This window comes from Mchenga conophoros, linkage group LG7 (genome assembly GCF_057382185.1).
Source record: "Mchenga conophoros isolate Kocher_MC1m ecotype Shallow Benthic linkage group LG7, M_conophoros_male_GT1.1, whole genome shotgun sequence".
Lineage (NCBI taxonomy): Eukaryota > Metazoa > Chordata > Actinopteri > Cichliformes > Cichlidae > Mchenga > Mchenga conophoros.
In genome coordinates, this window is record NC_140532.1 from 9,741,223 (window position 1) to 9,761,759 (window position 20,537).

The 20,537-nt window shown below is 39.6% G+C and overlaps 2 protein-coding genes across 6 annotated transcripts; one reads left to right on the plus strand and one right to left on the minus strand.

Moving 5' to 3' along the window:
- Positions 1-1,457: 1,457 nt before the first annotated feature.
- LOC146569571 (uncharacterized) lies at positions 1,458-7,095 on the plus strand. Its single transcript, XM_085281949.1, has 12 exons — positions 1,458-1,581; positions 1,707-1,750; positions 2,978-3,041; positions 3,159-3,290; positions 4,836-4,934; positions 5,009-5,058; positions 5,189-5,314; positions 5,431-5,476; positions 5,645-5,716; positions 5,814-5,967; positions 6,046-6,128; positions 6,220-7,095. The coding sequence occupies exons 1-12, from the start codon at positions 1,549-1,551 to the stop codon at positions 6,370-6,372; spliced, it is 1,056 nt and encodes a 351-aa protein (XP_085138075.1). The 5' UTR covers positions 1,458-1,548; the 3' UTR covers positions 6,373-7,095.
- Positions 7,079-16,458, minus strand: neto2b (neuropilin (NRP) and tolloid (TLL)-like 2b). 5 transcript variants are annotated; one of them, XM_085281946.1, is made up of 12 exons: positions 16,046-16,458; positions 14,858-14,914; positions 14,508-14,657; positions 13,920-14,168; positions 13,770-13,817; positions 13,491-13,618; positions 10,965-11,066; positions 10,579-10,705; positions 10,181-10,294; positions 9,566-9,696; positions 9,371-9,463; positions 7,079-9,282 (listed from the first exon to the last, which is right to left on the minus strand). In XM_085281946.1, the coding sequence occupies exons 1-12, from the start codon at positions 16,053-16,055 to the stop codon at positions 8,836-8,838; spliced, it is 1,656 nt and encodes a 551-aa protein (XP_085138072.1). In that variant the 5' UTR covers positions 16,056-16,458; the 3' UTR covers positions 7,079-8,835. The 5 variants fall into 5 exon arrangements, with proteins under 5 accessions (XP_085138072.1, XP_085138071.1, XP_085138074.1 ...); XM_085281945.1 differs by having other exon boundaries at positions 14,858-15,214; positions 16,046-16,457; XM_085281948.1 differs by adding an exon at positions 15,130-15,214 and having other exon boundaries at positions 14,508-14,914; positions 16,046-16,451.
- Between the last annotated feature and the right edge of the window lie 4,079 nt (positions 16,459-20,537).

Consider the following 20,537-nt stretch of genomic DNA (forward strand, 5'->3'; position numbering starts at 1 on the left):
AATTTTGCTAGTCCGACCCACTCAAGATTTCTTGTCGACTGTGGTCCCAGCTGTCTCCAGATGATTAACAGTCTCCTTCTGTGTAATTTTGGACTGATCCACCACTTTCTGTCATGATCATCTTGACCCAATGAAGATCTTGTATGATGCTCAAGACCAAGGCTGAATGAAGGTAATTTTAAATTTCTTCCATTTCCAAATGATTGCACCAATGGTTGTCACCTTCTCACCAAGCTTCTTGGTGATGGTCTTGTTCCTCATTCCAGCCTTGTGTAGGTCTACAAATAATGTCCCTGATGTCCTGTCACAGCTCTTTGGCCTTGCTCATGGTGATGGAGATGTTGGAGTGGAAGAAACTGATTCTGTGAACAGGTGCGCTTTGCACACATAATGAGTTGCGGTCATAAGTATCTGTAACTGATTGATTGAAATCTGCATGCAACATGGGCACACAGCGAAACTGTGGGTGTCAGAACTCTGGCTACATTGTCTCAAACACTCATTTTATGTAATTTTTATGTAATTGTTTTTCTTGATTTTTACTTGATATTCTACCTCTCTCCTTTTAAAATGACACTACAATAAAAATTAGATAGTGTTCATTTCTTTAGAAATGAGCAAACCCAGAATTTCAAAAATAGATCAAATAATTATTTACCCAACTGTACTTGACAAAAGCGGTAAACAAATTAAGCACTGTGTTGACAAAATAAAAATTGAGTACAATTTTTTTTTAACTTTTAGAGAAAAAAAACTAGTGACTTTCCTGTTCTCCCAGAACTAAAAGTAAAGCAAGTCTTTACAATTTACTATAAATATACTGTGTTAGATAACAAAGTGTGAGAACAAACTGTGTTATTAAACCATGTGATACTTAAACAGGGTAGGATGTACATATTCAGGCTATGGCTTCCAGAAAAAAGAAGCAAGACACACTGATTAGTCAGCACTGCATCTTACAGAAAGTCAGTAACCCAGAATACAAGTGAAAGAAACACGAAATAGTTAGAATATTTTTTTATTATCAGTATTCATTTTTTTTATTGCACATGTGTTTTCAGCTGTGGACTAAGTCAATAAGATTAGGATTTAGGTTTCCATGAAAACCTTAAAAATATTTGATCTGCTGTATGCTTTCATTTTATACTAGACTAAGACATGACACCTTTACTGAAGAATGTTAGGGATGCAAAACTTTTCTCAGACTTTCTCTATTATTTTCTTAGTTTGCAATAATCAGAAGAGGGCAAAACCTCAAACAGTGCAGAGAAACTCCAGTTTCATTGTCTTACTATATCTTCTAAATGGGTCATTATCTTGGAAGGCATCAAGTAAGGCGCAAACTAATTCCACTCTACCTGGGGATTACCAAGTATTGTCACAAACACACACACGCACTGAGTCAAGCAGGCGGAGTCACAACATGTGACAAGGTGCACCTTTTTATAGATGCACTCTATACACAAAGAAGTCACATTTTCATTGGCCTGTAATGAGAGCAGGTTATGGAGCTGTGCACATGCCGAATGTGACTTTTTACTTCTCAGGATGGAGCTAAATACTTTGCTGAGTGGAGCTCAGGTAGGCACTACATTCATTGTTTTTAATGGGCTTTAATCAATTTTTTTTTTTTTGAAAAAAAAAAACTGTATAATAAAATCTTTTATCCTTGAAATGACTCAGGCATTTCCAAATTTTGCTTTCAGATCGATGTCCTCTCTACAGTGTACATAGTTTTACTCACTCCCAGGTACTCCTATGCACTTCCTCATATTATTATCATCATAAATATGATCATAGCAAACACAAGAAACTTTATTTTGCATGTTATTACCTTTATGACAGTTTCTAATTTTTTTTAAAAATCAACTGAGACCAGCAGGGCACCATGCAGAGATTTCAGGGACTTTCTCTTTGAATTCTCTCAGTTATCTTACATAATCCATCGTCACTGTCTGATATGTTTGCGTTTTAGGTTATTTAGTGTAGATGATACCTGTAATTTAAACACTTCCTTAAAGATCAATGATACTCCTAACCCTTTGTTGAAGAGTTTTTGTGTTTCTTTTTGTTTCTTGACAAAAGCAAAGCAAGAATAAGGGAGAGAGGAACTTTTTTAATGAATTACATAGTTTGTAATTGTTGTTGTTGACATGGTGCCATATGTCTAAGACATGTGGCAACATGTCTGTTTAACCCCCCCCAAAAAAAAGCCATCATGCTTTGTGATGTTAACCTGGATGTAAGCAATTTTGGTCTATCACTATCGCTAAACTGAGATATCGTACTTTAGTCTTTTCTTGCCACTTTCTATTTCTACTCCACCTCTCAAAAGGCAAATATTGAACTTTTTTATTTATCTGCATTTATCAGCTTTAGTTACTTTATAAAATCATAAGTTCACCCATTTGCTGCAGAAAATTTAATGGGAATCATTTTGCTGATATTTTGAGTTATCTTTCATATAAAAAACAAACAACAACAAAAGATGTTGGCATTACAATTGTGACAGCTGCTGCTTTTCCTTTTCATAATTTTAACAAGTTTTAATAAATTTAAAAATCTAAGCATTACCTATATTTACCCAGAGTAGTTAAGATTAGCTATACTTTAAGTTAATACAGCAAGAAAATCCTGATCTTGCATGAGTACTAATAATAATTATATGCATTAATGCAACAGTGTCACTTTTCAGGGCTGTTGACGTCTTTTAATACTAATACTAATACTAATAGTGAGTACATTGTTACAATACTTCTTAGCTAAGTAACATTTTCATTGTAAGACTTCTGCTTGCCACAGAATGCTTGAATAATAGTGGTATTACCTGAATAAAGGGTACGAAAAGTTAATGTAACCTGAGCAGTATTCGGGTGAACTGTGGTTTGGCACAATGTTAGTTGTTCATTTCTTTTAAACTTTTCCTTCAAATGACCTGCGGTCATTTAATAGTTTACATATTTCTTATTAACGTCAGTGTGATTGGGAGTTTCTCCGTCCTGGTGGTTTCCATAGCAAGATGGCAGCATCTAAAAGAGCAGGTGAGTCTAGGTGTATGCATTACTAATGGATTATTTAATGAAATTAATTATTACTGTGCATAAGGAACTATGTAGTTTGTCAACACTGCACAAGCCTTCATGCGTACTGTTTTGCAGGTACACCTCCTGGTGCAGCTTGCTCTCGCCGACCTCCTAGCTGCTCTGATCTTGATGTCCACGAGTGTCATGAACAAAATACCGTTTGACAACAGTATAGTCATCTGCCAATACGGCCTGCCGCTGTCACTGGTGAGCAATAGTTTATTTCATTGTTTGATCAGGCTTTTACCACCGCAAATAAATCATTAACAGGATTGCGTTTTGGTGGGGGAGTAGTTTAATCTTAAACAGGTTGGCAACGTTTAGGTGGTTTCACATTCCTTTTGGTACTTCCTGCTATAACAATCAACATTTACAGAGTAAAAAATCAGATTATTGTCAAATAATATAACGTTTTCTAAAGGCACTGAGGACATATCACGCAGTTCAAGCAGTAAAGTAAATCAAAAACACATGTTCCTTATATTGCCTCTATAAAATGACATAGTGAGCAGTTTTGCTGTGTCACGTTCCCTGTTATGCAAACATGTTCACATTCATCCCTCAGGCTGAGAGGAGGAGCTCCACATGCTTTTCATAACAGTTGTTCTCAGCATAAATTTCTAACTGGCAATGTCCATTGTGAACTCGGTTGACTAAAGTCTTTTGAGTTCTCGTTAGAATTTAGATTGATAAGCATTAAGGACAGTAGATATTGATTGTACATAAAAGCAACAGAAAAAGGAAAGAAAAGAAAAGAATGTTTTGTAGGACCAAACTCTCAAATTCCTCTAGCTCAGATTGTGGAATTCTTTCAAAATGCAGATATGGAAAATATTTAACCTTTTTAAGAGTTCAATATAGAAAAAGAAAGAAAAAAAATGAACTGAACCGGTTCCTAACTTAAGGTTACCTTATTTTGGGGTTCAGAGTCTTTATGCACTTCAACAGACTCATTAAATTCCAAATTTAGTTTACATGCTATAATATATAGACAGGGGTCCCCAACTCCAGGCCTCGAGGGCCGGGGTCCTGCAGTTTTTAGATTATCCGTGAGCCAACACAGCTGATTCAAATGGCTAAATTACCTCCTAAACATGTCTTGCAGTTGTCCAGAGCCTGGTAATGAACTAATCATTTGATTCAGGTGTGTAGACCCAGGGTGAGATCTAAACCTGCAGGACACTGGCCCTCGAGGCCTGGAGTTGGGGACCCCTGCTATAAGATAACAAACATCCACTGCAAATCCTAAAGGAGCATGGTATTAAATCATTTTTATATGGCCCTACATTTTAAAATTCAGCTAATGTAGCATCTCATTTTTATGTCTGCAGGTATGTCAGCAGAGGTTTACTGTACCTTACATTTACATTTAAATAAATAGCTGTATTTATACTTCATATCCTTCTTATACAAAGAAGCATGTTTAAAAAAAGAAAAAAATATCTCATTTCATTTTACAAGCAGCAGATGTAAAATCAAATAATAAAATGTCCTCACGTTGCTTCATAAAGATCGTCCTCGTAAAGATAAAGGTCCTCTTGCACGTTTGTCGGACACTGGTCCTAAGAATCAGCATAACCAACTGAGAAATCTTCAAGTATAAAGTTGTTCTCTGAGAACCAGAGCACATCAGTATTCACATAAATTATATTTAACTGACATTTACTCTAAAGTAAATATTAATGCTTGGTCTAAAACTACTTTATTGGTAAAACTGTCACATTTTGCGTTGTTCTTTGTGTTTTGTTCCAGACATTTTATTTCATTTCATTCCTGCTGGTGGTCGTTTACGCCTGGAAGTCAAAGAATGCAATCCAAGGATGGAGAGAAAGACCAGCGGATGATGATCTGGTGAGGCATTCGCTGCATCTGGTGATCATAATTTGTCCAGAAGCCAGATTCACTGACATTTTCTTGTTTTGCAGAATACATGTCGAAGACCAGAAATAGTCATACCTGTGTATGCCATTGTGTGGTAAGTTTTAACCACTTTTTCAAAAAATAAATGAATTAATAAATGCTTTAGTTTTTACCTAACCCACCATATGGTATCCCATGTGTGCACAATTTAATTCTTCTTCTCTATCTTCTGCCCAATATAACAGGTTGATCCCACTTGCACTTTACTTAGCATATGTGCTCACTCCTTTCATGAAAGCTACTTTGCTGATTCCAGCTACCAGCAGCTTGCCAAATCGGGTCTCCAGTAACGATAGCACGTATTGCACCAGGTGAGCATACAACCCAGAGATTCAGCCTCCTTCAAAATCTTTCAAAGACGTCACAGCAGTGAAATGGGTCTGTTCCCTTGTGTTTCTCACCTTTTTTGATTTTCTCTTTTTCACAGTTGTATTTTGTTCTTGCACGTCTGGAGGGAATCCTGCTCAGATGTTGTGAGTGTACAGCTGTCTTATGAAACCCTTTAACACACTTTCTTTTATCGAGGCCTCTGTTGTAGTGTGTGTGCGTATAGTCTCTGTTTAACAGAATAATAATGCTCTTTAGCATTGTTACATTTTGTATAAGCATATTTTTGATACATAATTCTCTTTTGCCCACAGGAAATAATCCATGACGTTTTCATCAGAGCTTTTCTTTTCATTGTGGTGATACCGGTGCTGGTGTCTTGCTCTGTGAGTTACTAACAATCACATTGCTGTAACATAACAAGCAAGTTTAAATACCAGTGTAATCTGATGAAACAAATGTTTTTTTCCTGTTTTGGTTCAGATTATTTACTATAAGGTTGGTAAGTGGTATGAAAGACGAGATCCGGAGGGGCTTTTTCCAGTGGAGGGAGATGGGCGTTCAAGAAGAAGAATGAAAAGAGCAATTTCTACCTCAAGGAATATGGTGACAGTCATCCTAATCTGCTGGGCACCAGGTACACAAATGCACGCACAAAGCTAGTGTAAATATCAACTTTAAGACAAAATTAAACTGATGTTTCTTCTTCTTGTAGCGCTTTTCCTCATCCTGCTATCTACCTTGTTGATGAGAACAAACGTTGAACAATACAGTTTATTTGGTGTTTATATGCTACAGGTATGTTTTAGTTACAGCTTTTCAGTGAGTAGGTTAAAATGTCCTCAGATGGCAGATTTGCAGGCTAAAATATTGCTTTTGTTTACTGCAGGCTGCCAGCGTGTCTCTACAAGGTTTCCTGAACAGCATGGTGTACGCCTGGAGAAGGCCCAACTTCACAGAGGCTGTTCTTGGAGAGAGCACACCCTTGGTGGCCTATAATCACATGCCCTTTTTTGAGGAGTCATTGAGGACCTCGTTTTAATGCTTTGGACTATAAACACATGGATGGACCATGTCGTGCTGCAATACATCATTCTGGCCTTAGGAGCCCGGTCTGCCTGCACACTTTGGACTGAAAGGAGTTTTTTTGTGGACTGAAGATGAAAAAACACCGAACAAAGTGATGAAGGAAACTCAAAGACTTTAAACAAGCTGTTGCTATATTTTCATTTACAGCTGCTGATGCTGACGTGTACTAAGTCATAGTGCAGCAGCACGTTTTCTTATCAATGAGGCCAAAAAACTGCTTGTATAGTTTTATTAAAGACTTATAAAGATGTTATTTTACAATTACAGACCTATTTGTGTTTAATTTCTATGTTATTATGTTTTACCACATTTATTTATTTTGATCAATGAAGTGCTTTTTATTCTTGACTCCTCAGCATCGTCTGTAGTACAAGGCAAAAACTGTGCTAAACATTAGACGTCATTCTTTCCAATCATAGTTACAGTAAACAGTTTTTATAAACATTTCCCAAGCCTTCTTGTCTGCCTCTGGATACTCTGAATGGTGGAAAAACTGCATGCCAACCTGCTGCTCTAATGTAAGTTATCACCTGACTTACTGTACTGCAATCTAAAAGTAAACTTGAGGTTCAGTTCTGGTCAAGCATTGTTGTTTTTTCCCCATCCCAGACACTCACCTGCAGGTGATAGATGGATATCATGAAGCATAAGCAAAAGTGTTTGTAGAATATTACAGTTTTAATTTGAAAGGAATCAGCCTAACCAACTGTGACAAAGTAAAAATGTTTTTATAAATGAATTAAAAGTAGTAAAAAAACAACAACAAACAAATGATTATGGCTTTCAAACTATTTGTGGTGACTATAAGCACACAGGGCTTGTAACAATCTAAAAAAAATCAGACAAAAAACCCCAACTTAAACTTCTTTAGCTCCTTAGTGCAGATATTTTCCCAGCGTTGATCAAACTGAGAAAAGAATGAGACACACCTTTGAAGACAGGCTTAACTATTGTCACACAGAGAGTTATTATATAGCAATAATCCTACATCTCCTGTACCTTTTGACCTATTTCTCTGGAGTCATTTATTACCTGAGGTGTTCCAGATATCGTGCCTATTCATGGATGTTGAGATAAAAAAAAGAAAAAAAAAGACTGTGTACCGGAGCTGATAATGCATATTCCCTACAAACAAGGTCAACTTATGGAAGCATATAAAACAGAGTACATTATCATGACTGACCCATTTACGTTATCTATCACTTGTTTGATCATAGCTTTTATTGTGTACAAAGTAGCCAGTGCATAGAAACTTAACTGGAAGCCTTTAATCGTGAGTTTATAAGTCTATCCTTAGAGGTCAAATGAGAATTGTATAACACTGTGTTACCAGCACACACACTAGCACTGAGAATGCACTGTCAGGCTTTTGTCTATGTCTATGCAGACAAACTATGTTGCCCCATTAATTATTGGTCCAGTGAATTTTTTTGAGGATGACAAATGAACTGCAGAGGTATGCTGACTACACCGCAAGGCTTTCCAAATGAGGTTTGTGCCAGCTACAAGGTTATGTAAGAGGTTCTGTGGGAATTTCAGAGACACTGTGTTTAAGATCACAACACATGAAAACATTGGAATACAGCATTTTAGATCCACTGTGAAACCAGGCGAACCATGTCTAACTTTCTCCATTCAAACACTTTCTTTGAGGTCAGTACTCACATGGTTTCATTTCTTATTAAATGGTTTAATTCCTAAATACCCTCCTTGCTAATTAACAGGACTATGTTGGCTTCTCCCCCACTGTGTTAAGATCTGGTAACCCATTTGTTTTTAAAGATTGTAAAAAGAAACCTAGTTTTCCGGTTTTCATAAGGTCAGGTGTGTCACTGAAGAGTGACATAATTGTAAAATTTCCAACCTGTGTACTTGTGCAACATGCCCAAAAGGGGATTGCAGAACAACCAGACTTTCCTTCAGTAAAACTAAAACCGACTTTAACTCGGAGCTGACTTTTCCTAAGTCAGAGGTGTGGAAATTACCTTTTTGTTTTTAACCAATGTAGTTTTTTCACTAATACTCAAAATGTAATCACACTTCTTCTACACACTGACTCAAAACATACTTCCACAACATCTATTCGCGTTACAGTTAAATGTATTCAACAAAATACATCAAGACAAGAACACTATACAGCTTTTTCTTTTAGTTTCACTTTTACACCAGTGTCAGAGACTTGATAACAGCTCTCTGTTTGCTGTTTCAGTATATAAGCAGATTTGGCAGTGCCTGAGGATCTTCTTGTTGCTCCTTAACAGAGCCTATGTTTTCCAGCCTTACTGAGAAGAAGGAAAGTGTACTTGCACAAGCCATTGGTTTTCTTTCTTTTTCCTTTTTCCTGTAAATTTGAAAAGCTCCTCCCTAAAGTTGAGGCAGTGTTTACCTACCCTAACGCAGATCTTGTGTTTTCTCCTCAAAAGTCCATGGACAGGGATCTTTGCTGGGCTATTTCATAGCCTCTTCGGCTTCCGCCTCTCCGCACATACACATCATACCTTCCGTCCTCCTCCTCTTCTTCCTCTTCCATTACTCTGTCCTGCCGCCCCAGAGCTCTCTCTCCCATACCATGATGGCCCTGCATTCGGCCTGATTTCATACTGGGCCAGCTCTTCTTCCTCAGACTGCTGTTGAAATCTCTTAGGGGAGGCAAGGAGTTTTGGAAGTCTACTCTGAAAGGTGGAAGCTCCATGGATCCCCTTCCCAGGCCTTGCGCCCCTAGGCTGCCTTTAATGGAGTTGATAGAGGCCAGAGAGCCACAATGGTGTTCGTGTATGCAGCGCGATCCTGACGAGGACCTCCTGAGCGCTTGTAGGGACTGGAGCTCCTCTGACAACTCCCCAAGGTCTCTTGAAGAAATCTCCTGTGAAGGACAACGTTAATAAATTAGTAGTTTTAAAACGATATAAACATGTACCAATAATATAATGTGTAAAAGCAATAAAACTGACCTTGTCTCTGAGATTAAAGAGTTCATAGTGAGGAGGGTCAAACACCTCCTGGAAGTCAGCACGAGGAAACAAGTTGTTCTTACGAACCAACACCTTTAAAATATGACAGGGAATCACTATTTTATTTGTAGTTTCTATGAGAAAAATTTAGTGGGATGATGTTAGAAGAATTCGACAACAAATTTTCTTAAATACCTTCTTACGTGGCTGCTTGACTTGCACCAGAATGGAGACAATTAGGAGTAACAGCACCACCCCCGTAGACACACAGATTATTGTCCCGTGAGTCTTTGTGATCTGGTGAAAAAGACCTTTGTTCTTTTTCTCTGGAGGATTGAAATGATGACATAAAGAGTTAAAAATATCAGAGGCTTTCAAAGGCACCGAGAGTGCATTAGTCATTTACTTGTTCCCTCCTGTGTCAACACAATTCGTATCTCTGGATGCCAGGAACAATTCAAAGCAGTTACTAAAAGCTAAGGCACTGGTAAACACCCATCCCAGCACTAGAAATGCTTAAGATCCACTTATTAGCCAAAAAGCCTTGAAGGCCTTTCAGTTGGAAACGCGTCAAAACTATGAGATTGTGCTTTTCCTGCCAAGTGGAAACACATCGATATTAACTGTTCTGTAGTTGCTGCAGCCGGTGTGTGTGTTTCATAATGATCCTCAAGGAGACTCAATGTGACACAACAAAGGCAGACATGACATCCATCATTTCACAAAGCATGACAGAATTACACAGCATAACACATCACAGCAGACCAAAGAAAGCATTTCTGCCAAAAGGCTTCAGCAGAATCGAGGTACCTTTGCAGTTGCTTTCGTCCCAAGGAAAGACACAGTTTTGTATGCCGTTGCACACCAGAGAAGTGTTGATGCACATGTTAGTGTGGCAAAAGAACGCACCGCTCATACAGGGTGCTAAAACACAAACACAAGTGTATATGAAGTATGTGTACAACCTGACAAAGCATCGAAAGCTACAAGCAGAAAGAATGTGGCATGTCCTTATCAGAGATCCAACTATAAAATGCTTATCAGAACTATTATTATTTCCTATTGCTAAGACGTACTATATAAGGTGCAGTGATTAAAAGTAACCACCAAAATATGCACCGTATCTTTAATACATGTACTTTCCCATCGCAGCTGAAAAAGCAAAATGATGGGCAGGGGGGAAAGAATAATCTGAAGGAGACACTCACGGTCAGCAAAAGATGTGAACAGCATCCGGAAGCGGCTGAGACGGCTTGTCTCATCAGCCCACATCCTCACTACTCCCACACCAGTGTCCAGCATGATGTCATTAGCTACTGTACTACAAAACTTGGCCTGCAAGAAACCACACACCACTTTCTTTTATGGATGTTGATGTGCGGACTCAATGAGGCCAAGGTCTGTAGAACAGTTGCTACATATTTGTGATTTAAATATGGCATTAAAAAGGAGCATGTATGGCAAAGAAAGAAAGATAAATCCTGTAGCAGAAGAAGAACCTCAGACCTGAAAGCATAGTGCAATGTAATGCGCAACAAACTTAGTGCGTCAGGCAGAGACAGAGTAATATTTATGATGTTATGCAAAGAATTACCTTTAGATCCTCAATGGCATTACTGCCATCATAAACAGCCACAAAGTTCTTCTTACATTCATTGGAGTTTTCCATCTGGTATTCCAAAAATCGCAGGTAAATCTGGAATGAGTAATGGAGAGGGAAACAGTGTACACTTTTCATTTTTCACACACAACCTGATTCCAAAAAAGTCGGGATGCTGTATAAAAAAGGAATCCAATGATTTGTAAATCCCATAAACATGAAAAACAAGTCAACTGTTTAAACTGGGAACAATATTCCTGCCATTTCCATAGAGGTTGGGGTCTACCACACCAGGCAAGACCCCAGCTGCATGCTGGAGCTAGCAGGCAAGGACATACGTGGAACGCTATCACCAAGTGGCTGTTGTAGTCTACAGGGCCTGGAAGTGGCCTGGAAGTCCTGAGGTCAAAATGAGATATGCCCCCTAGGGAGGTTGAGGATGACCGAGCTAAGATCCTGTGGGACTTCCAGATGCAGGCAGACAAACTGGTGATGGCTAACCAACCAGACATAGTAGTGACAGCTGTAGTGATAGATGTAGCTCTATCGAGTGATAACAACATCAGGAAAAAGGTACGCGAGAAGCTCGAGAAGTACCACGGGCTGAGAGAGGAGCTCAAGAAGACGTGAAGGGTGAAGGCAACAGTGGTACCCCCATACGGGACGAGTGCCTCCAGCAGATCTCAGGAACAACATCTGAGATCTTTGTCCAAAAGATCGCCGTCCTAGGAAGCGCAGGATCAGCTGCTGGACTTTTAGGAGAGGAATGTTGTTCTGTTCATGCCTGATGTAGGATTCTAGCTGCTCAGCAGTCCTGGGCATTCTTTGTTGTAGCTTTTGCTTAATGATTCAAATGTTTTGATTTAATGAAAAGTCTCTGCTGCAGACAGGCCGGTTTGGCATCCGAGAAATTCTGCTACAAAGCTATGATGTTGACATATGCGTGCAGTACATTTAGTTTTGTCTTGCTGAAATATAGAAGGCCTTATCTGAAAAAGATATCATATACATGGTACCTGTACAGCCACTTCCATAGGTACTACTTCACTTCCATCAAAGATTCATGCTTTTTAAGTCTGCGCTCATAACAAGACAGATGGTCCCTCTCCTCCTTAGTCCAGAGAAAGCAGCGCCCAAGTTTTCCAAAAAAATAGTTTGAAATTTTGATTTGCCAAACTGTGTTCACAGACAGTGATTTTGGAGCTCATGCAGTTATTTACGTGGCGGACTCACACCTGTTTTTGATGCAGTGCCATCTGAGAGCCTGAAGATTATGGGCATCTGTCATGTTCCAGAGTTTGAGCCTTATTAACTGAATACTATTATTTTATGGTTCTTAGTTGACTGTTAAACTTGATCTTTATGTATCTTGGGCCTTTCAGTTTATTTTCTGGTTTGGGTCGATTTAGCATAGTTGTTTCATGTTTATTTTCCTGGCTTTACCTTCATGTCTTTGTCAAATATGAGTGTGCTAAGGTCTTATCTCTGTGGTAGGTATGTGACTTCCTTTTTTTGTGTTTTATTTCTAGTTTCACTTCTGTTGTCTCTAATTTGTCTTTAGCTGTTTCTCATTTCCTACCTCTTCCCAACCCTCATGATTAGCCTTTAGTGTGTCAGCTTGTATAGACAGGCTTAGTGACTCCCTTTGTCTCTGTCTGTATGTTAATGTTTCTCTCCCTGTGTGTTCCCAACTTTCAGTTGCCTTCTTAATGGACTTTAGCATTTTTGGTTCTTGCTACATCGAGGTCTGCCTGTCAGAGTCTGCATTTGGATCCTCAATCTGCTAAACTATGACAGCATCCAATTCTGGCTTTCAGCTTTGTCCCTTGCACAGAGATTTCTCCAAATTCTCTCAATCTTTTGAAAATGCACTGTAGATGGTGAAATATTTAAACTCTTTACCATTTAACATGTTCTCTTGTAAATAACATACAGCATGAGATTTGCAAAGCATTGCATTCCCTTCCTATTTACATTTCACAGCTTTTTACAACATGGGTTTGTAATTCAGCTAGTTTCTGTTTGCCAACAGAAGACAGTTGAATCATCACTGATATAAATCATTTTGACTCAGCTTTACTGCAGATGTACTTAAGCTGACTGTCAGATTATCGATGCACATGTTTATTATTTATATGCATAAGCTGCAGATTAGTAGTTGCTTGATATAAAAAAAAAAGATGCTTGGGATGCTTTGTTTTTCAAATAAAGTAAAGAATATAGAAAAATACATCACAGCAGATATGGAGAGGGTGAAGGGTGAAAGCAGAAAGCAAAATAAGCTGCAGGCTGCAGACTCATCTTTCATTCCACTGTACTGTTTGTCATTTTGTTCCCAATGAATTATATCCCCTCTCCTTAAATTCATTTTGTTGAGAAGAAATATTTCTCCTTTCCTTTATTTTCCTTTCCTTTCTGCTTTTCCTTTTTAAAACTTTCAGTTATCACTCAGTTGAAAACGCAGAAATGGAGAACTGGATGTATAAATGCAAATTTAACGATGTCATTTCAATATCTTACCCTGTTCTTTGTTGGGGCACGTATAGTCCAGATGCAATCCACTGCCTGGTCTGGCTTCACTTTGGACTCTTCGTCCACCTGACTTGAACGGATTACACCGTCAGCTCCAGACAGCTCAAACTGACAATCTGACCCAGAGACGACAGTTGGCAAGAAACAAAGTGGAAGCAAAAAGGAGGACATGTGATCAGATGGAAAGTAACAACTTTATTTCACATGGCAGTCTAAAGATGTACACCTGGAGCTGCATGGGTTTTCTTATACATGCTGTTGCACTACCTGGGATGGGGTTTAAAAGTCCTCCCACATGCAGATGAAATTCAGGATCTTCGGGGTGAGAAATAAGAAGAGCACAGAATCACTGGTCCGGAAAGGCTATTTGTTTTTGAGCAGTGTGAAAATGGTACATCCACTCTGCATTTTAGTCACCTGCAGCAAAGCTGTACTGGACCTGGAAGCCAGTCCCCTCCAGCTCTTCATCACTGAAGAAGCGGATCCACATGAAGCGTCCGCTCGACAGGATGAGTCCAGGACTGGCTGATCCGCAGAAGCGATTGATGAGCGGGGAGAAACTAAAGGGACCGTCCCGCACTTCGATGTGGTCGAAGCGACATTCGAACGACGCCTCGATGTGGAAGACTTCGTCAAACATCAGCTCTATTCTCTGGCGAGGCAGGGCTGGGGAACAATTGGCACTCTTTTACTGTCAGAGCCGATTCAGGAATACAAAACGCTATAAAAACGGCAACAAGAAAGACACGTTTGCTCCTTTCAGATGCTACTCTGTCTCGTATGTTCTTTATATATCATTACTGGTTGAGAAGTTAATGAACGATACATTAAAATAACACAGTTTTGTCTTTAATGACAAAAGAGGAAAATGAGGCATTGTACATAATAGGTTTTATATGTGTCGATGGCATCGGATTCCCGCAGAGCCAATCCGAGCCAATACAAGAATATGTCCCAATATCTGAACTGTTTTTCAGCTTGGGCTGTGTGCTTCTCATCAGTTACCTTCCAGCACATAGAGGCACTCCTTGTTTGGAGGGTACGTATTTGGGTAGTTTGGGGAACTGAAAGTGCCGCCATCAGTGGTTCGTACCCAGTTTCCACAGTGACGCGCTCGTAGAGAAGGGTTAACTGCTTTCGACCCTGCACCTGAATCTGCACATTATGAAAACCAAGCAACACAAGGCATTCAAACCTACAAAAAATTATCCGGGTAAAAGCTGCTGACATCTAAAATGCAGTTATGGACACAATTGTGTAATAAATAAATAAATACATCGCAAATTAAAGAAGAATATGGAAATGTATAAAGGAGTCCATTTGTCAAAGGAGCAGAATAAAGATTGCAATCTTACCTTTAATCTTTTGCACCAGTGCAAATCCCCCCTCAATGAATAGGAGAAATATCCAGACTGTACAGAAGTCAACAGTGTGTGAAATCATAGTAAGGAGAGGTACAATCAAGGAATAAAGGAAACGAGAGCTTAGCAGGATTTCTTTGTCTGTGCTTTATGTTTCAGTACACTCAGCAGAATCCTTGAATGTATATTAAAGGCAAGGGTGTGGGGTTCAAAGCTTGGGAGTGAGAGAACAAGCTGCTTCTACCATCTGCTTCCTTAACTCTTACTCTTATCTTTGCATCCTCTTTTTTTTCGTCAAGATTTATGCTGGGTGAGAGGACTGCTGTCTGCCAAGAAGCTGTTCAAGGACACCTAATGGTAAATATGCATTAAAAAAAGAAAAAAAAAGTTTCATGAAATCATATCTTGCACCACATTTGTACCTATTACATAAAATGTGACCCAAATAAATCATCTTGCCCAGGGGCACCAGTCTGCTTAGAACTTGCTTTGAGTTTTCACCAAAGTGGCATGTTGGCATGTTGCTGCACATCCAGGGACAAAAAGCAAAACAAAAATGACAGTTATGATATAGGCTGTGGACGTTCGTGCTGCATGTTCTGTCTGTCACAGCTTGTGACCTGGGAAACAGGCAGATTTATAACTTCGGACTCTGTTTTCAATTCATTATTGTTGTACAATAAGGTAAATAAGATGTGTGGCTCACTGCCATGCTGCATGTAAAATTTACTTGCAGCCCTTCTTCTGAGAACATATTAAGTGGGTGCAGAAGAGGAACAGAGGCAGCAACAGCAGCCCAAATCCTCCACTCGCCCAGGCACTGAGCCACCACACGCTGACGCAAAAGGGGAAAAACGGATTTCCTACTTTTTTTTAAAGAAAAATCCGTGTTGCTTATTTTTCTTACTTTTTTGGAGTAACTGCACCGAGCAAGTGTGGGGAGCTGTTACTTCAGCACCACGAATCGATGCACAAGAGAAACTTTCAAAACAAAGAAAAAAAAACGATTTCTTTGCACAAAGTAACTACACAAACATGTCAGAAAACAGCCAAGAAAAAACCCCTAAAAACCAGATTTGAGACACCCGCGTTTCTAACAACTCTCTCTTTCCCCCTCAGACATTTAAGTAAATAAATACGCGATCTGCTCTAAAGTGCGAAAATATGGATGATTTCTCTTACCTGCGTACATCCTCGCCGCTGAGCTCCTTTTTATGAGTTTTTCTGTTTTCAAACTTGTCCCTCACATCCCCTGTTTATGTCAGTAGTACGGATTACCGCACGTTAAAACTACTGATTTAGAAAATCCGAACTTTCATCCTTGTCGTGTTGGTCAAACTGAGAGCGACTCAGGTGCGAAAAAGAGCAGATTAACTTCTGATTCGTCATCAGAATCAGAAGTTTGCACAGTTTTCCTGCCCAGCTCGGTGTATGAGACTCAGCCTCAAACAAACGGATGATCAGTCTGCAGCTGCTCGCGGTTTAAAGATTGAGCTCAGTTGGCGCTAGACTGTAGGGGAAAGCTGATTGCGCATGTGCCTCATCAGTTATGAGTATTGGTGATATGATAAACCTCCAGTCGCCCGTTTGGCATGGGGATGAATTAAATTGGGATTTCCCATTTTTCAAATTTTAATTAGCTGATACTGGCTGCCGCACTCACTCTCCCAGACAGACAGTCACACACACACACACACACACACACACACACACACACACACACACACACACACACACACACACACACACACACACACGGCGGGGGGACCGTGCCAAAAAGCCCACTGAGCATAAGTCTGTCGGTGCATTGCTGTGAATTCCTATTCAGAGCAGAGAGCATGGACACATTGGCTCTAGCCTTCTCATTTTTCACCAAGGACACTCATCACCTAAAGCCCCAAAAAGCTGGCTATAGAGCCAGAGAGAGATGGAAATGGAAGCCAAGTGTAGGTGGGATAGAGATTTTCCTTTGATGTGTTAGCTTTTAAGACAAAAACGACTCACCACATCCACTGGAGGATTTGTACTGTATCTTATAGGTGAATGTGCTTGCTTTAAATCAGAAGCTTGTCACAAGAAGTGGGACATTTGCCAGTTCTCCCTTCAGTTGATCAGTTGTATCAAAACCTTCCTACTTGTTTTTCACATTCAATGCATGTTTACAACCAATCAAAGAAGCAGACAAATCTGAATATATTAAGTTGTTATACCATTTATGAATACTTTTGATCTGATAGTGGAGGATATTCCTCAGACTTTCCTTTAGAAGCTACAGGGAAATTTCTTTAAGTAAAAAGATAAGTACTATCAAGAGTTCAAAGTACTTCTACTTGTTACAAGTAATAACATATAAGAGTATACGTTTTAAATATGTATTTAATCGTTGGATTGATATTGCTTATTTAATAACATTCAAGCTGAATTAATGTAATTTTAGCTTTTTTAATCAACGTGGGAAAACTATTATGGTAAAAAGTTAATAGTATAAAAAAGCCTCAGTTTACTATATAACTACAAGTGCTATACAAACCCAATCACACAAAAGAAAGTGAGACAGTGTATAAAATATGAATAAAAAAAGAACTCAGTGATCCGCAAATGTAAATTAACCTGTATCTTATTCACAGTAGGCCATAGAAAACCTATCAAATCTTTAAACTGAGAAAAAGCAAGTGAAGTTTATTTGTAAAGCGCCTTTTGCAGACACAAGACAAGTCACAAAGCACAATCAAAATAATACGATTAATCAAAATCAGTTACTAACAATAAAAATCTTAACAGAAAGCTGTTAAATAATAACTGCTTTTTAACAGCAGGAGACTATTCCAAAGTCTAGGTAGTAGAGATTAGGAAGCTAATCTACAACAGATTAAAAACACGCCGACACGCTTCAAAAAACACGCTTCAAACCACAGAGCAACACAAACCAAAGACAATCCTTATTTATTAGGTGGGTAAGAAAGTCAGCAGGAGATAAAAGCTCGCTCACACAGCATGTGGACTCTCACAAAGCTGCATCCTCTGGGCTTGTGTTTGAAAACAACACTTTCCCCTGTGACTGATTATAAAGTGAAGGTGTTGTCTCTGAGTTGCGTGAATCGTTTATTATCGGCGTGTGTTCGGTTGGGAAAGAGAGCTTAAACTCCACCTCAGCCTGAGCCATGTGAAGTCTGAACTCAAAGTGTCCACGCAAACCTGCTGTTACACACACAGCCAGTCCTCTGGTCCTCTGCCTGCTGCTCGTTCACTGAGACGCATGCAAAACAAGTACACATACAGGTACACTTTCACCACACATCAAGGGTATTCAAATCCACATCCGTTACCATAGCAACCAGACTTTAGTCTTGGCTGCTTCTTCTGAGGTAATCAGACACCTAGAAAGCAGAGGTTTGAGGGGGTTTGACAGAGACGGGGATCAAAGTGGAACAAAAGGTGTGCTGCTGCTCCAAGAGGCGAAAAGTACTGTTGATTTTTATTCCCCTGCTTTGAACTTTCTGAATAGAAAAGTAGAACAAAACACAAGTTGGCATGTTTTTCTTGTTTCAAAGTGTTTCTTATTTTTCAAACATTAGGAAGGAAGGAAGGAAGGAAGGAAGGAAGGAAGCAGGGATCTGTTCTTTAGTACACTGCTGAAAAAAATAAAGGAATACTTTAAAAACATCACATTTCCATAGGAAAAATCACATATATATTGATATGGAATTAAAGGATGCCACAGAAATGGATGAAAATGAAAACGATCAACCTACAGACATATGATTTCAAAACCACCCTGAAAGTGAAAAAATGATGCACCAGGCTAGTCACAGCAAATAAAAATTTTACTCAGTAGTTGGTATGGCCCCCATGTGCTTGTATGCATGCCTGATAATGTCAGTGCTCCTAATGAGACAACAGATGGTGTCTTGGGGGAACACCTCCCAGATGTGGACCGGGGCGTCGCTGAGCTCCTGGACAGTTTGAGATGCAACCTGGTGGTGTCGGACGTAGCGAAACATAATGTCCCAGAGATGTTCTGTTGGATTTAGGTCAGGCAAACGAGGAGACCAGTCAATGGTATAGATTCCTTTAGATGCACAATGTTCTCCACAGCTTTTTCAGACCATTTCACAGCTGTCACATGTGTTCAGGGTGAACCTGTTCTCATCTGTGAAAAGCACACGGCAGCAGTTATGTACCTGCCAATTTTGGCAAATATGACAAATACCAATGGGGGTCCTGACGCCCCCAACTAGAGGATATCAGGCTCACAGGTCAACCTTAATGAAGTCTGCTTCTGATTGCTTAGTCAGAAACATTCACTCCAGTGGCCTGCTGGAGGTTGTTTTTGTAGGGCTCAGGCAGAAAGACAATGTGCTAGAAGACCATGCTACATATTGATCCTAGTGGAGTTGGTCTGCCTGTGCAACGTCTGAATATCTATATTCCATGTGGATTGAATGGCATGACAACAGTCATAGCACCCTCTGAACAGCTGTAGAGTAAGATTAGATAAAGTCCAGCTGGAATTTTGACATTTTTTGTAACACCGCAGTGTTTTGGCAATTAGATGCAAAACTGCAAACACTGAAAAAGACACACAAAAGAGGATAATGAATTCTAAATTGTTCATTTGCAGGGCCGCGAGTTTTAATTAGCATTTTGACTAAAGTCTCAACGAGGCAAGTGATTGCTCTTATGCGCATGTGATTACAGAGGAAATTAGCATCATCAATTTGCAGAGTACACGGATGAGTGAGCCAGGTGAGTTGGTGAAATCAACTTTAGCTCATTTAGCCTTTCTTTTCTCATTAGGAAAACGCACAAGCCCATGCACAATTTTGCAGTTTTATTAATCTGAATGAGCTGTCATGAACAGGTTCAACTTTAAGGTCATGCATCACACACAAGGACGTTTCATGGAGTTCAACAGTAACATGTTATGACACGGTAAAGCAGTTCCAGTGGATCTTTAACCCTTTCCAAGCACAATACTGCCACAGAAACACGCTGCCTGGACTTTGAATCTATGCCACTGTTTCCTTGAGCTGCATGTCTGCGTGTCACCATTTTAAACGACAGATTGATGAACGAAAGAAAAAAAAAAGGCAGTTTTATCAGCTTCCAAGGGAAAGTTATTAAGATCCCACCACAAGCCTGTGATTGGCAGGAAATCCCAATGGATTTGGCCTATTACTGCCGATGAAGCAGCACAGTAGCCTTCAAGTCTCAAGTTCAACAACAGATTACTGCATCCCAGCAACTCCTTATTTATCATCATAAAGTAGGGGGGGGGGCTCTGGAGATTTTACGGCCTTTGGGCACTGGATGTTACAGCCGTAGATTATGTCACAACCAATCACCCTCACGCACAGTCTGCGGCATTAAATCCTGCACTCAGCCGAGGAGCCCAACTTGGGTCTTCTAGTGTGGGCCATAAAAAATCTTTAATCAGCAGACCTGTGGCATAATTGACCTTTTCCTTTTCTTTGTTCTTGGGGTATTTAAAAGCTGTTGGTGCAAAACCTGATCTTCAAGGAAATTTAAACTGATGTTTAATCATCCCCATAGATGAAGCCTTACATAAGAACCAGCTTAAGGTTCAAAGTCACGTTGACCCAGGAGACCCAGCCATTGACTGTGAACACACATGTCCCATTCCTAGAGAGATTTAGACATATGTGATATCAGG

What these genes read in the sequence shown, in the direction of transcription:
- LOC146569571 (XM_085281949.1), top strand. Translation starts at nt 1,549, where the DNA reads ATGGAGCTAAATACTTTGCTGAGTGGAGCTCAG. An exon ending in GGCAGCATCTAAAAGAGCAG is followed by an intron (nt 3,042 to 3,158) that starts GTGAGTCTAGGT and finishes ACTGTTTTGCAG; the next exon opens with GTACACCTCCTGGTGCAGCT. An exon ending in CGGTGCTGGTGTCTTGCTCT is followed by an intron (nt 5,717 to 5,813) that starts GTGAGTTACTAA and finishes GTTTTGGTTCAG; the next exon opens with ATTATTTACTATAAGGTTGG.
- neto2b (XM_085281945.1), bottom strand. Translation starts at nt 14,945, where the DNA reads ATGATTTCACACACTGTTGACTTCTGTACAGTCTGGATATTTCTCCTA. An exon ending in ACTTTTAAACCCCATCCCAG is followed by an intron (nt 13,619 to 13,769) that starts GTAGTGCAACAG and finishes TCTCTGGGTCAG; the next exon opens with ATTGTCAGTTTGAGCTGTCT. An exon ending in ATGCCATTGAGGATCTAAAG is followed by an intron (nt 10,706 to 10,964) that starts GTAATTCTTTGC and finishes GGTTTCTTGCAG; the next exon opens with GCCAAGTTTTGTAGTACAGT.